The following is a 16,351-nucleotide window of genomic DNA, read 5'->3' as shown; positions in this document are numbered from 1 at the left end:
GCAGGTAAGGCTATGGAATGGAGACCACAAAACTTAATGAGACAGAGAAGCAAAAGGAAATAGAGAGATTGAATGTAGTAGGAAATTACTTGAGAGAAATGAAAAGTCAAAGATACTGCTGTCTGTGTCCATCAGGCCAGGACAGGAAGACTGTAAGAACTGAGTCTGGAGATGATGACAGGCTGATGGTTAAAGGGCTGAAATGATATTGCAGCATCAGTGGTTATCCAGGTGAAACTCTAACAACTTTGAGCTGCTTCTGCTTTTATGCAGCTACTTATAAAATGGGAAAAGTGCCAAGAGGAAAGGTACCATAGAAAATGTTGTTGTAGCCAGAAAAAAAAGAACAAAATGCCTCTGCTTTACAATTAGGTCTTTGGAACAATAAAAGCCTCATTTTTATTCAGCCAATGAAAAACTACATTTTTTCTAGAAAAGCAGTGCATAAAAGCCCACTGTTCTGTCCTTTTGCTTTGTGTTTTTGGTTTTGGGTTTTGTTGTTTAGGGTTTTTGTTCGGGGCTTTTTTGTGTCATGCTTGAGGCTGGTATTAGGTTCAAGCTATGGTTTTTCACAGCTTCTTCCAGAATCTCTGAACTATTCTAAGGCTGAGTTTTCCTTCTAAGTGTGAGATATATATCTATATCTCTCTATATATTTATATATAAAAATATATATAGTGGAAGACAGAGAACTACCATCTGGTAAGGAGACATAATGTGGGCTCTGGTCAAGCCTCTGAAGCCTTTCATTTCCTGTGACTACGGAGTGTATGCTATATGTATCATCTGCAACCAGAACAAAGTGGCCAGTATTTTCCCCTTTCTTTTCTTCCTGTTGAGTTTTGTCAGAGGAAACAATTTCAGAAGATATTTAAGTAATGCTTGTAAGCCACTAAGGACTTGAAAATGCTGTGACAAAGATTTTTAGTTGTGGGTTTGTTTTGTTTTTTTTTTTTCTCCTTAAAGTGAATAAAGTAGAAGAACTAATGCTATGATTATTCAGAAGTAAATAAAGCAGAGGAATTAATGCAACTTTGATTTTTCAGAAGTTAGTGCCTGAGAACTTTGGAAAGAACTTTAGTTTAGAAAACACTGACTATATGAATCATTAGGAAAAGCTGGTTTGAAAACATTACAGAAGAACTAGGAGAGGGAAGAACTAAATGCTCTTCCTAGTTCGCAGACCAAAGCACTAAGCCAGCGCTGCTCCTACCACTATCAACAGAAAAAGGGATAAGGCGGCTCCTGAGTGAAGATATATTTTACAGCTCATAAAGCCAAGGGGGACCAGCATGGTGAGCTATCCCACGGCATGTGAGTACCAGCATAGTTCTGCTAGTGCCCACCCAATAGCTATACCTCTGGTGAAGTGTTGGTGTTCCCAGTACTGAGTGATAGCAGCTGTATCTCTGTCAGACATTCTGTTGTTTAGTCATCTGCATGCTCATTTTGAGGGGGTAAGAAGATCAGACTGCATGTTTCTCAACAGTATAGGTATCAGCACTGACACAAACTCATTTTGAAAGAGCAGCAAACAAGTCACAAACATTAAGACACAGCACTCAACCTGTTGTGCCCTCACAGTTAGGATGACTTGTCTTCACAGTGTGGCTTCTAATGCATCAAAGCAAAACGCAAGCGTCAAATAGTGGTGTTTAGCATGCTGAAACATGCCCCGCAGCCCTGAGCTTCAGGGCTCAAGATCACTGATCTGCAAATGCCTGCTCAAAGGTGCAGAAGCCTAGCCTGTGAAAGCAATCTTTTTTCCTGAGACTGCCATTAGTCAATGGCCAAATAAAGCCACAAAGCCATAAATCTTTTCCTGGTTAAGTAAGCAGATAGGAGGAGAGTAATTCCGAAGACAAGAGAAACAAACTTGCTCTTTTTAGTTTACTTTTGTTAAATTTGGTTATTGTGTAAATAAAGGACAGAGAATGTTGGTTAGACTCGGAGCAGCACCATCTTACAAACTGCCCAGTGTGAACTCTGTCAGTTCCAGCTCCACAGCCCTATCACTCCATCTTTCCTGTATTGCTGTGCTCCTCTGAGTCATAAATCCTGTGCTGCAGAAGTCTTTCTCTATTAGCACAGGCCTTTCCAGACAAGCATAGTCTCTTGAGTCTCCCAGCATCCCTCAGCAGAGTGTATGCTCTTTCACAGAGCCATCCACATGTTCACTCATCTACCCAGTAAAAACACCCAAAATTGAAAATAATCTGTTTAATCTTCAGTAATTTAATCTAATCTGCAGATCTGTTCCTGCTAGAGGCATAGCAATTCTGAAGACAGAGGTGCTAATCAAGTACAGAGATCTAAACTATTAGTTCTAAAGCAAGAACTGTAATATTTGACAACATACATGTTTATGTACTGGTGATCATAACTGGAAAAAAGTTCTTTTTATGCTAGGAAAGGGAATGAACAGACAGGGGCTTTTGTTTGTCTGGTTTTAACAACATGCAAGCCAAGGATTAAGTTGCAACTGATTCAAAGAAACTAACACAATAGTTTGATTAACTATTAAGTAGGTATTCTTTATTGGCAGCGCTGGATGCACAGGGGATCACTCCACCTATCGTGCACACCGTTGGGCCTAATTGTGCAGGTTAAGTACATGTTCTACATACATATTCACTAGATTTCCGAGAAATGTTATACATATTCATTAGTTTTCTGGGAAACTATTAGCATATGCAAATGTCCTTTACGCAGGTGCATTGAAGGTCTCTGGTGGTCTTCAGGAGTCCTCTGGTGGTCTTCCATAGTCTTCCTCACTTGTCCGCTATTTGACCCTCCTCAGGTGATTCTGCACATGTTTTGATACATCAGTGCTTGTTAGTGCTCTTATTATCTAAGTTTTCATTAGTAGTATAGAACCATATGGCTAGTTTAAGCTAAATTATCTACAAGGACGAGAACAAAGGTAGGAGTTGTTATCTTTTCCGGCCCTATCTATTCAGGCAAGGCCTCTACTTGTGCCTTCTTAACAAGATTGTAAATTCATCAAACATTTAATTAAGTTTTGTGATTGCTCATGGTTCCTTCTTGCTCATCACTCCCAAGTACCAGTCTCTGACAGGCTTAATCCTTGACAAACACCAGTCCTTGGTATGTAAAGTTACAGAGAGACAATCATTAAGCAATAAGCAGTTCGTTCTCTATATCACAACACAAAACTACAGCACTTGGATTGCTGCTTCTTTGATGCTTATGAAGCCAAATTAATTGACAAAATACAAAATCCCCGTGTCAAATCTTATCATTTTAGGGCTGGTGAACAGATTGATCTAATCAACACACTTCCTATTTTCAGTGCGTATTGGAGTGCGGCACACAAAATGCTGTGACAGCATCAGCTCTAGATATCATGTGCATGTACAACAGCCCAGTATTATGCAGTATTTGCCTCTGTCTAGAAGTAGCATGTTTATATTCATATAGTACTGCAGGCCCAACACAATATGGCTTTTTGAGCCAAGCTGATTCACATGAAGCCTAATATAGGCAGTGCCAGAGCGCAGAAGTAACAGTCATTACAGTCTAAATGCAAGTACTGAGTTGTCTTTTGTATTACCTTTTTCTAACGTGGTCTGCCAAATGCTGAAAAAGTTGTAAGCCATAGGCAAGTCTAAATAAAGCATTAGTTTAAGAAAGGAGTCAGGGCATCAATGTGGACAGCTCAGTGAAGACTTTTTCATAACATACTTTTACATTCAAAACCAGACAATAGATGTATTCAGAATGAGATCCACAGTACTAGAGAAAAAAATTAAGAATGCTTTCACATAGATCAGCAGCATGCCTCACCTGGTTTCAGCGTGCAGAACTGGTTACCCCAACTTTATGAGATTAGTTTTCAATAGCTTGCACAGTGGTTCTGACAGCTCAATATATTGCAGTAGGAGGTGCACCACTGCCAAACACACAGGTAATACAACCTTTTGACTCCTAATACCAGTTTCTTCTTTACATAGCTAAAGATCATATATGCCATTTAAAGACTAATGGTCCCTCCCATCACCTTCCCTTACCTTCATGCCCTAAAATCTGCACTGCTGCTACCATCAAAATGAGGTTTTTTGTCTGCTGGAAATAAGGATGAAGTTAGTTATTTAATCAGCATTCTGTGGGAGGGAGAACACAGGATGCACTCTTCCCTGGCTGGGAAATCTTGGACCAGCTCTAAGGAAATAAATGGAGTCAGCTCAGCAATATTTCTGAGGCTAGATAGTCCAGTGACATGAAAGTCACTTGCCAATCTGAATGGAACTTGTGTACATGAACTGAGAAGTCTAGGGTTTGTTTACAATATGCCTGTCTCTGATCTTCTTATGTTTGTTATAGTCAAAGTTTTCCTATTGCTGCAATATAGTTGCTTGCATTTGCAAACTGTGTATTAAAAATTAATTTATCTCTCTGGGTCTAATACCCAAAGAGCTACATGTGATTTTGTACCTGTACGGTAAGTTACAGAAATGCTTTCCATAGCCATATGATTCAGAGACTTAAGTGAGAACACAGCTGGAATACATGTCTCTATGGAGAGAACTGCTGTGTCTAGTCTGTCTTAGTGTCACGGCTTAAAGTGCAACAATAGGCCTTAACTGGCCTGACCAGTCTCACCTGGGACTCGCATCCTCTGCCCAGGGCCTGGGAGCTCCATTTTACCTTCATTTAGGCCTGAGTGACTATCCTGGTTTTGGCTGAGATAATTTTCTTTCTAGTAGCTGGTATAGTGTTATGTCTTGGATTCAGTATGAGAATAACATAGGTAACACACTGATGTTTTCAGTTGTTGCTAAGTAGTGTTTAAGACTAAGTCAAGGATTTTTCAGCTTCTCACGCCCTGCCAGCAAGAAGGCTGGAGGGGCACAAGAAGTTGGGAGGGGACACAGCCGGGACAGCTGACCTAAACTGGCCAAAGGGATATTCCAGAGCATATGGCATCATGCCCAGTATATAAACTGGGGGCAGTTGGCCAAGGTGGGGTGGATTGCTGCTCGGGAACTAACTGGGCATTGCTCAGCAAGTGGTGAGCAATTGCATTGTGCATCACTTGTTTTGTATATTCCAAATCTTTTATTATTGTCATATTATTATTATCATCATCATAATTATCATTATTATTTCTTCCTTTCTGTCTTATTAAACTGTCTTTATCTCAACCCACAAGTTTTACTTTTTTTCCTGATTCTCTCCCCCATCCCATTGTGGGGGGGGGAGGGGTAAGTGGGCGGCTGCATGCTGCTTAGTTGCTGGCTGGGGTTAAACCATGACAGTGACATCATTTGTCTTTAGTTCTGTTTCTGTGTCATTTCCCGGATGGCCTCTGGACCTAGGCTTTAAGTAGGTTATATTTTGGACGGACCCCTTGGGTGGATGTTGTAGCTTGTCTCCAGTCTTCTCTCTGTTCCTGACTCCTGGATGGACCCTGGACCGATGTTGTAGCCTTGTTTCTAGCCCTACCTGCTAGAGAGACCTCGGACCTGTGTCAGAGCATCCCTGCTGCTCCTGGACTCCCTGGTTGGAGCCTGGACCTGGGTCACCACCTCACCTTGTCTGGAGTGTCAATGAACCTTGTTACCAGCATCGGGCTCTGCCCACTTTCTTCAGAGCCTGCGGAACTGCCCGCTGGGTGGTGGGGGACTGCCTGTGCTGGGGTCGCCTGGCCGGCTCCCCCTGCAGCTGCAGGGCAGCCCGGCCAGTCTCTCGCGGCTCCCCGGCTCGGTATGGGTGCCCTTGAAGGCAGCGCTCCGTCCCGCAGCACGCCATTGCCACCTGCTGGAAGAGCCCCGTTTTCACAGGCTTCCTGCCTGTAAAACAACACTGAGATCCCGTAGTGTTTCTAAAATGGTTCTTTTGGTCCACTCTAACCTACTAAATTACTTCTACGTTTTCCCTCAGCTTGGTAATTAAATGTCTGTCATCAGGCGGATGGCAAAGATGCAGACAATTCTTAAAAAATCACCATTGCAATTGACTCAGCAGGGTAGGGGAGGTGCAGTTCACCTCTCTGAATACTGCAGTGAACTATCTTACTCAAGACAACACATTATTTCCTCCAGGAAAGGAGTTCTTCCTTCTATCTGTATTCTTCTGCAATAGTGTGTATTCAACAAATCCCGTCAATCCTGTTCAGGAAATTAACTAAGGCCGCACTAAGTACTGGAAGAGAAGAGGTGTGACTGCTTTTACGCACTGATAAGAAATGCAAAGGGGTAGAGCTACTTGAACAGAACGGCAGGTTTAGAAGTTTAAATGTGGTCATTGTGTAAACTTCAGCTTAATCACAAGCCACCATATACTAAATAAGTAGTTCAGAAAGATTCACAGAACATGTCTTCCATAAATTGATTAAACTCAACGTAGATGAATGCTCCTGAGCCAACACAGAAATGAGGTTCTCAAAGCATTTTGTACTAAAAGTAGCTGGAGCAAAACACCTAAGCAGCTTCCAAGTATGGATCAGTGTATGAAGGGAATGCTGTCTCCACATTCATGTTTGGGGACCATGGAAATGGGATTTAAATTATGCTTAAAATAGGATGTCTACAGTCAGAGGCAGAAAAGGAAAGATAATTTAGACACCTAATTTAATTGTCTAGATTTTACAAGTGCCAAAGAGTTCTCTCATGTCACTGTTATTGGTGAAAGGCTACATCAGTTACACCTGCTTTGTGAATTATGTTTATACTACTGCTGTTACTTCTGTTGATTTCATTTTTTCCTGCATTTTGCATAGGACTACCCTCCTATTTTAATTCTCTTTATATGGATTGCTACACACTTTTTATTTTCCAAAGATAATGTTTTTTCTTAAAATAAAACTACATTCGGTAGGTAGTAGAGAGATTATCTGTTAACATGGCCTCCACAGCTTCTACTGCTTGCACTGTGAAATGCAAACACATGCACCACATAGCAAAAATGCTACAGCAGCAATTAACTGCAGTTGTAAAACACCAGTTTACTTTTTTGACAGGAGCAATGGTTTGGGCATACCTAAAACTAGATTAGGCTTTTTCCAAGCTGTCTCAGTTTAGAGGTCATGTGACAGCAGAAGATTAGCACCCAGGACTGCAGAGGAATGTATCTGCACTTGAATGTGGTTCTTGGAAAAATTACAAAGACATTTTCTGAATGATGCTGTTGACGTCATATAGCCTTGCAGAGTAAGAGACTTGTAACTTCAGTAGGCAAAAGCATAAGATACTCTTAGCAAGGAAGGGTAGGCAGAAGATTTGTTGTATTATTTTTAAAATTTTGTAAATAAACTGGGATCATGGAAAATAGAGACTTCTGGGAAAACATCAATGCTGAATTATGGTATGGCAAGTAGGAAAAACTCTGCCAAGTAGCAAAAAGCTTTTGTGTAGCTTAGGGCATTAATGCTGTAACAGTGTTCGTGGCTGCTGAATGTTTTGTCACTCTGCTGGTTTTTACATACGCAAATTCAAACAGACCCTCCTGGCCAAAAGGCAGGCTCTTTTCCATTTGATCTGGCAAAATTTTTCTATCATCTGTTCACAGTTTTGGCTCTGTACCTAGACAGTATGATAATGGTCCACACAGCTGATTGAACAGTCGCATTTATGTTTTTTTATGTCCTTGCATATTTTTATAAGGCTCAAAAAGCATCAAGCCCATCACAGAACTAGTAAAATTTATGGATCGCACAGAGCAAAGTTTACAGCTATTATTTCAAATGTTACACAGCCCAGAGCTGTGAGCACAAAAAAAAGGAAGGAATGAAGAAGGGCAGACTCATAATAACATTACATGACTATTCAATTAAACTTATGCATCATGACAGTCCTGTTCAGACTCACTTCCTATTCCAGTAGGGCTATCTTAGGCTGACAGGATATTCTGATTCATTTGTATCCCTGCTTATCTGGGCTGCGGATCAGCCATACAGCCTATACATGTATCTCACCACATGTGAGCTGAGGCAAACACAAATCTGGCAACAGCATCACTATAGGCAAGTTGCTAGGTTCTGCTGCTTAACATCAGACAAACTGTAGCATTTTCCTTTATAGAAAAACAAAGTACGGTGCCTTCAGAACAGAGGTGGTAAAGCACACAGTAGCATCTAAAGCTGTTTCATGAAATACCAGTATATCGTATCAATTAAAGCCTTTCAGCATGGAAAGCATTCATTGGTGCCGTAGAGAGAAGCATTGCTGTGTCATCCTTTGAGATGAAGACAATGCTGCAGAGTCCAATGGCTTCATCTTGCAGAGGTTTAGAGTACCAGACCTGCTGGAAAACTTGTACAGTAGAGATTTTTATCTCTTGCTCAGTTGAAAACAAACTGAGAAACTAAAATTAAATAGAAAAGGGGCAACAACAAAATCTACAAGTTTGTCAGCAGTCTGAGGAAAAAGGGAGAGTAGAGGCCCGTTACTGAGCAGGAAAAGGAGTGAGTAACAGATGATGTGTAATGGATTGAAGGATACAGCATCCCCTTTCCATTTCAGTAGAACAATATAGTTTAACAATGGACATAATTAATATGATTCATTTTAATATGATGACAGTAGCACACACAAAATCTGAGTTAAACCCCTTAACAGGTGCGTTAAATTCTGCAATGCCAGACAGAATTTGCCCTAAAGTATTTTTTGCAAAAACAAAAAAACCCCAAGCGAACCATAAATAACTACCTGAAGCAGTCTCTGCAACGCTGAAAATTATTTCTGAGAAGCCATGCAGGACGAGAAACCTAGAAGACTTTTGAAAGATAAACAGTCTCATCTTTAAATGTAGGAAAAATAGGGCCCAAAATAATGATAAAGCAACTAGCCTAACTTCATTCTTTAAAAGGATTCTGGAATAAATTACTAAAAAATATTTTAAAAAAATATTTAGAGGATTAAAAAGTGCAAAACAATATAAATTGATACATCAACTTTCATCTTTGACAAAAGAGTTTACTTGCTGATGATGGGCAAGAAGTAGATATTATACAATTTGACTCTGGTAGGATTTCTGACACAGCTCAATTTTAAAGGAATACTAAGGAAGCTAGTTGGCCTAAATGATACCACCTAGACTTATGAATGAATGATTACAGTTCTTGAAAATGCATTTGAGTCTAATCATTAATAGTTTCCCATTAAACTGAAATAGCATTTCAAGTGGTATTCCAGGAGTCTATCCTGGCTCAATCTTGGTCTGATTCAGTATTTTCATCAATTTTGGTGACAAAATAGAAAGTATGCATACAAGATTTGTGACACTGTTCTGGGAGGATTTTAGTCATTTTGGGAGACGAAAATGAGGAGAAAAAATATTCTGACAAATTTTAAGTACAGTCTAAATAACATGAAATTCCATAAAGTGCAAAGTATTGCACTTTGAAAGAGAAAGCAAATGTATTAATATAAATTGGGAAATAATAGGTTAATAGCAATATATTGAAATAGGATGAGAGAGCTGCAGCGTACCATAATACAAATAATGAATAAATAGTGAGATGTTACTGCAAACAGACAAATACTATTATAGCACATAAGAGACATGTAATTTGAGAATGGTAGCAAGTACTTATTTCATTCTACTTGTAAGAAACGAGGCCGCAGTTGAATAGTATATCCAAGTCTAGGAATGATACCTTCAGGACGATGTAGATCAGTTGGAAAGAATCCGGGGAAGAAAACACTGCCTGTGAGAGAGGCCAAGAATTTGGATACAGTCTGAAAAAGAGTGAAGGTGTACTTGAAAGATGCCCCCCCCCCCCGCCCAACCTCTTAGAAGATTATAATCAGTTGTTCTACTTGTCTGCTGAAGAAAAGGAAGAGAAAATCATCATACAGAAAAGTTGATTTAGGCTGGCTATTGCAAAAATCTTTCTAAAGAAAGTAGTTCAACTCTGGGACGCTGCGGCTGCCCTGGCCCTCCACCCCATCCCCCATTTGAAGCTAAGCATCTGTATTTTGTAGATTCCGATACAGTTCAGTAAACCAGATGGTCCTTTCCTGCATCACCCTTTTGAGAAATCCCTCACAACTCAATGATCCCTTGACAAACGCAACTTGTTTGCTACAGAGCGTAGTGTGCAAGCGGCCCATCCCTCCCAGCACGCCTGTGGCCCTGCTGGTGGTTGGAATCGGCTCCGGCTGGCTCCCGGGAGGAAACTCTTCCCGTGCGGGTGAGCGCAGGCAGGCGAGACCATCCCTTCCGCACACCTACCTGAAAGAACGTTTGTTACACTACGGGTAAAAATGGTTCGGTTCCCAGGCTGCAGAGGAAAGCCCTGGAATGAAAACTGCGCGTCAGAACCGGTGAATTCATACCCAAGGGGCACAGGAAGGTGTATTTTTCCCAGAGAAGGCAGATTTTTAGGAGCGAACATCTGTACTGAAACACGCATTTATGAGGACTCGGCGCTCTCAGCGCACCTTCGCGCGGGCAGGCACCGGCCACCACCGCCTGCGCAGCCAACAGCAAGGCCCCGCGCCCGCAACCGCCGCCAGGGCACCGCCCCGGCATCCCCCGCCCGCTCCTGACGTCACCACGTCGTCGCTCCCACAGCACTCTTGCGTCGTGGCACGAACCCGGATGCGAGCGCGAGGCGGAGGCCGGGGCGGCCGCGCTGCCAGGCTGCCTGCCGCCTTCCGCCCTCACCCTGCGCAGGCCTCCCGACAGGAACTGCAGTCGGCAGCGTCAGCCCCACCACCACGCATGCTCACCTTGGCGGGGGACGCGGAGGCTGACGGAGGACGCTCCGCCCGGCCGCGCACGCGAGTAGCAGACGGCGCCACCAGTGAGCGAGCGGACCGCGCGGAAGTCCTGCCCGCGGCGGAGGGGAGGGGGGGGATTGTTGTGGGTGACGTCACGGGCGGAGGATGCGGGCGCCCCATTGGCTCGGGCTCGGCCGCCGTGCGCTGGGATCTTAAAGGGCGACCGGAGCGCGGGCCGCGCTGGCCGGGCGGGGCCCATGGCCAGCACCAGCAGCCACTTGGTGAGTCCGGGATTTGCGGGGCACGGCGCTGCGGCCGCCCGGGACTGCTGGCGGTGCGCCGGGGGAGAGGAGTAGGCCCGGGCCGGCCCGTGAGGGGGTGGCCAGCCGTGCCCTACGCGCCGCCCGGCGGCGGGGTCGCGGTGGGGCTTCGCGGGCGGCCCCGCCGCCTGCCGCCCGCTCGGACAGGGAGGGCGGCCGGGCAAAGCCCTGCCCTCCGTGGGGCCGGCCTCGGCGCTGCTGCTGTCCTCGTTCCGCCTCCTGGGTCGCCGCGGGCCTGGCGCGGGAGGGCCCCGCTCCCGCCCCGGGCGCCGGCGGGGCCCTGAGGCGAGCGAGCGCGGCGGCGGGCGCCCCGAGCTCGGCCCCTCCGCGGGAGGAAGCGAGGCTGGGGCCGAGGCTGGAGAGGCCGCCCCGCGGCCTCTCGTGGAGCTTCGTTCTCGGTTCCGGGTACGGGGCGTTGGCGTGGCTTTGCCGGGCCGTCTCCCAGCGGGAGAGCCGGCGTTGTTGCCCTGGGGCAGCCACCTGTCACTCTGTAAGGGATTTTTCTTGTAGTGGGAGCAAACGCGTGAGGAAGGTCGTGAGGGTCGCAGTGGGACGCCGTTTCAAACACGGTTGTTTACGTTAGTCCGACGGCGTAAAACTCTTAACGTTTTGTGAGCACTGACTAATGTATGATGGAGTTGTAGCTGATACACAGAACTGGTAATGGTAAATAGTAGTTTACGTTGTAGATTATACAGTTTAGTTAGTGTAGAAATTCCTGTATCGAAAAAGTGTTTTTTACAAAAATAACTGCCAGCTTTCGTTGATGTCAGTGTAATTAACTGGCAGCGATATGTTCCTTATCCTTGTGTGCGTGCTGCTGTGCTTTTGGGTCTCGTGTTCTTTCTGTCAGTTGCAAGCTGCAAAGCTCCACTCTGTAGCGCTTAAAACTTTTTCATAGGTTGGAATTGGCTAAGGAGGGTCTTCTGCGTGGAGACTGGCATAACTGCATTGATGCTTGAAGTCCTGTTTCAGTGTGCTCTCCTCTTCCTGCTCAGTGCTTGTTTCATCAGGGTGTTACACATAATCATATTTGTTGTCTGAAGATGAGAATTATTATGTGGAATAGCCCTACAGGGGAGGACATGGAGTACTGCATCGAGGATTATGAAATAAAGTAATGTTTGATTATTAAAGGAATTAGTTTTGCTTTTCTGCCACTTGATAGAGCTCCATATGGCGGCTTCTCAGCATCAGAGATGACTTCTGTTTGCTTGGACTCTTTTAAACAGGGAGTATGCTTCCTTTTGTGCTTCTGTCCTTGCTTGTTGCCTCTCTTTCCAGGTTTTTCTCTCCAAAATACTTCCATTGCTGTTTGTTTTCTATATATGGTTTAGGTCCCTGCGTGTAAGAGAAACATACAGAGAGAGAATGAATGAAGAGCAAAGCTGACAACCGTTTTTGTTAAAACTAAAGTGTTTTTTCAGGGTAACTTATTTTTAATTCCTTCTCTTCCATCCTGTTTAATATTTCTCTGGTCAGGGGAGCGTATTGACTGGCAGTAGCAGACAGAGGTGGCTTGATTCAGCTTACCTTTTTGTAATTCAGATTATATCAAATATGGGAAATTCAGTATTTCTGAGACTCTGAGCAAGTTACTGTTAATGTTTGTATGATGGAATTAATGACATTAATAAGTTCTGTGATTATTTTACTATGAACGCAAAAGACTCGGGGTGGGGGGGTGAGGAATAGAGCACAGCTTTGAAAGGAATATTTCAGCATTCCTCTGCCAAAACAGTTAATTTTTGTATTCGTGTATGTGGGGACAATTCCTAAAACATTCTACTATTTTCTGAAGATGTGGTACCAAGGAGAGAATTGCACTTTTAAGAAGGAAACAACTTTAGTGCTGCTTTAGTTTTAGGTGTCGGTATGGTCTTAATTATTTGCTGTTAATGCCTTCATTATAAGCATATTGGGTCTCATATCAAGAAGTGCTCTTCCTCTCAAAATGAAGAGTCTGGAAGAATGGTTATTTACATCTTGATTTTCAGCAACATCTTCACTGGAAGGATCAGCTGCTCTAGTGATTATTAGATTCCACCAGTGTTTCTGACCTGGTAAAACCTATGGTCTTGGGTATGTCTGAACAAAACTGCTAGCTTTCCCGCCCCCGGAACCAATATAAACTACACTTTTCAAAGAACTGGTTTCTTAATAGAGTAAGTTCTGCATCTATGCTAGGAATTAGACTAGGCTATGGTAAGAGTTCTGTTTGTAGTTATTTGTAGCTATAAAACTTTCAGACAGGCTTGAGGGGTTTTCCCTACATACCTGTCTACTTAATATTCTCTTCTCTTGGGCTTTCAGCATAAGGCTGTGACTAGTCTTTACCACTTGTGCATAGGCTTTTAACTGGGATAAGTTTTCTGTAAATCTTTTACTGAAGCAGGCTGCAGGAATAGAAGACAGTAAAAGATACAGATGTTGAGAAGGTGCTCAAAGGTGAAAAAATGGAAGAAGCTTAAGAGGAGCAATTCTGTATGCATTCATATTTCTAACATAGGAAGTGCTGGTAGTTAGCGGAAAGGAGACAATCCAGAGAATAATCTGGATATAATAGTGATGTTCAACTAAACAATGAATCCACTGTGTGGTTAGGCTTTTTTTTTTTTTTAAAAGCAAATTATTCTTTGGGTTACTGGTCTGTTACTTACAGTGCTAGAAGTAATGTCTGTTTCATATAGCTCTTGAAACTCTACAAGTAGATTGCTGTAGCTGGACATTGTAAGACACCCTGTAGACTCAGGCTCATTTTACTTCCCTAAAGCGGATCAGTTGGAAGGCAGCATTGCAGGAAAAACTTGGAAAGGGGTGCTGACTATTGAAGTACTTGCAGGAATTTTGGTACAGAAGGCATGAAACAAAGGCACAGTCACTTTGTTAGACTGAAAAAAGTAATAAACTGGCAAAGTAATAAAAATAGGTTTGATACATGAAGAGGTGAAATATTTTAGTAAACCCTGTTTTTTAACAGTAAACTTGTATTTTACCTAAATTTTTTTTTCTAGAAAAGCTGTGTGGATTGCTGTAGAACTAGCACATTTATCACATCAGAAAATATGCAAGTGAGAAATTACTTTTTAATATAGAAAGATAAAAACTTAATTCAGAAAATATTATGTTTGAAAGATAAAATCCTTCTCCAAGTTCCTCATATTGGAACTTTCTGAAGAATTTGTATGAAGCCAAGGAATTATTGTTTCTGGTATTTCAAATGGGGAAACTTTTTTGCAGGTGGCCAAGTTAGATTATGTATATGCAATAAAGAAGCAAAAAAGGGGAAGGAGCTAATTTTTCTCCCTCCCCACTTCCCTTTCTGATGTCTTATTTGCAGGTAAGCTTGTGGAAAGTTACTAAGGTCTAACTAAAGCGTATGAAAGGGCTGAACACAACATGCACAAAGTTAGTTGTTCAGTCTAGAACCTTATTTTTCACACCTTATGGATTCTACTCAGTGCTGTAGGAAATCACTGGTTTGTTGTGTGACTAAATATTGAAGTTGAGACTTGCTTTCTGCTTTAAAACACAAGCTGTAAATGCTTCACCTGGCCAATATTCTGTAACTCTTTATGGTGAAAAGTTGCAAGGATTAACTTGCTTAGCACATTCTTCTGAAAAGAAAGTGTTACATTTGATGTTTAGCTCTTTAGCAATCCTGCAAGAATCTAATTTACAGTTCTTGACTGTGCTGTCCAACCTTTGTACGTTGCTGCCACCTCTGTGTGGCTGCTTCTCTGCTCTTCACCCCAAGCTGTTCTCTTTACCTCCTAGAATTGCTAGCAAGGAGCGTAGTATAGGAAGTCCTTTTGTGTTTGTTAGCATGAGCCCCCATCCATGCTGCGCAACACCTCTTAATATTGGTGTGCTTCATGAGATAACTGATGGTGTAGAATGTGATCTAGACTATTGCGATTACAGATGGCTTTTGTTTTCCTGTGAGCTAGCCTGGATCTGTTTGTGTGAAATGAATTCTCAATGGCTTGTTTACATATATAGCTATTTGGGCCATAGGCTGACTTTAGGTTCTTAAAGATTTTTGTGGTTTCCTGTTTCTGATCTGTTTTGAGGCTTGGGGCGGGGGGAAGAAGGTGGTGGAAAGAGGCCTTAAATAGTCTGCCCCTGAGGGTGCTTGGAACTTACGTGCTTTGCTTAGCAGTAGAGGAGGTTAGAGGGTAACTGGCCGATACGCAGGTTCTTACAAATCTTCATTAGCTTTAATCCCTACCTGAATTTGGAATTAGAATCCTGGAAGTTAGTGGCAGGACATACCACCCCCTATGTGTAAGGCTGTCAAATTTAGAAAAAGGCATTTGCATTAACTAAAATGTTTGGGTCAACATTGCTCTGTATGTGAGAAATTAATTTCTGTAGAAACAAAATCAGTCATGTGTATAAAATACCTTTATTCGCTAAATGAAGAATCAAAACAATCTAACAATGTAGAGGTGTTCTCTGTGCTTCCAAATCCTTGAGCCTATTGGTTCTATTTTTGCTGATATAACATGAATCTGATTTCCTAATTACTCATTATGGATAAACTGTGTTGTAGATTTATTGCAGAAAGTAAGGAACTGGTGGTAGGTGATCAGTTCGGTTATGAAGGGGGTGGAGTGTCAGAGCTGAGCTTTGTTTCTAGTGTTTTGAGATTATTTTATATGAACAATACAGTGTGTCTCCCCAAACTCTAAAACACTTCTTTGTATACCATGAACTTTGTGAACTTGTACATCCAGAAAGCTTAAGAAGAAGGGACAATTAATTTTGATTCTTCTTCAAAGTTAATCTTCTTGATTATGTTTTGAAGGTAGGACTTGTATCTACCAAAATTGATTTTGAACATGAGGCAAACAACTGCCAGCTAGATACTAGAGTCTTTTTTAACCACCTGCTTGTGCCTTACAGTAGTACAAAGAAAAGTCCCTGAAAAAAACTATCTTACTGATCAGATTCTCACAGGTTATTAGAGCATGGCGTTATGTCAGGCTTAGCCAGGGCTTTATATAAATTTCCTCTGAAATAATAACTGTATCTTATGATGATTTATTACAAGTATTTTCAACATTACCTTCATATTACTGTAATTTCTCTTTAAATTGTATTAGGACTGTTAACATATCAAGCAGACTACATTAACTTGAGTTCTTTTCATACTTCTGTTTCCCACTATTGCAAAGGTCCCAGCCAGTTTAGGTAGAATAGTGTCTTTGAACGGTTATCTGCTCCAAGCTTTCCTCTTCCATTAACACAATCTTTATTCTTGAAATGTATTACCAGGACATTATTTTTAAAGAAGTCTTTCTTTTCTTTTAAATGATGGTCATTTCTATCAAGATACTT

General features: G+C 42.3%; 1 protein-coding gene across 4 annotated transcripts in view; it reads left to right on the top strand.

Moving 5' to 3' along the window:
* Positions 1 to 10,749: 10,749 nt before the first annotated feature.
* PDPK1 (3-phosphoinositide dependent protein kinase 1) overlaps positions 10,750 to 16,351 on the top strand; it is a 36,599-nt gene continuing 30,997 nt past the window's right edge. For 2 of the 4 annotated variants that reach the window (XM_052772350.1, XM_052772349.1), the window contains exon 1: positions 10,864 to 10,969. Coding sequence is in view for 1 of the 4 variants with exons in the window: in XM_052772348.1 (XP_052628308.1) it covers positions 10,946 to 10,969 (24 nt within the window). In the remaining 3 variants the exon portion in view is untranslated. Of the gene's footprint in view, positions 10,772 to 10,819; positions 10,970 to 16,351 lie in introns of those variants that run through there. The other 2 variants (XM_052772351.1, XM_052772348.1) reach the window with 2 other exon arrangements.

Source organism: Harpia harpyja, chromosome 21 (assembly GCF_026419915.1).
Source record: "Harpia harpyja isolate bHarHar1 chromosome 21, bHarHar1 primary haplotype, whole genome shotgun sequence".
Lineage (NCBI taxonomy): Eukaryota > Metazoa > Chordata > Aves > Accipitriformes > Accipitridae > Harpia > Harpia harpyja.
The sequence above is the reverse complement of the archived record's forward strand: the minus strand, read 5'-3'. Positions and strand labels throughout refer to the sequence as shown.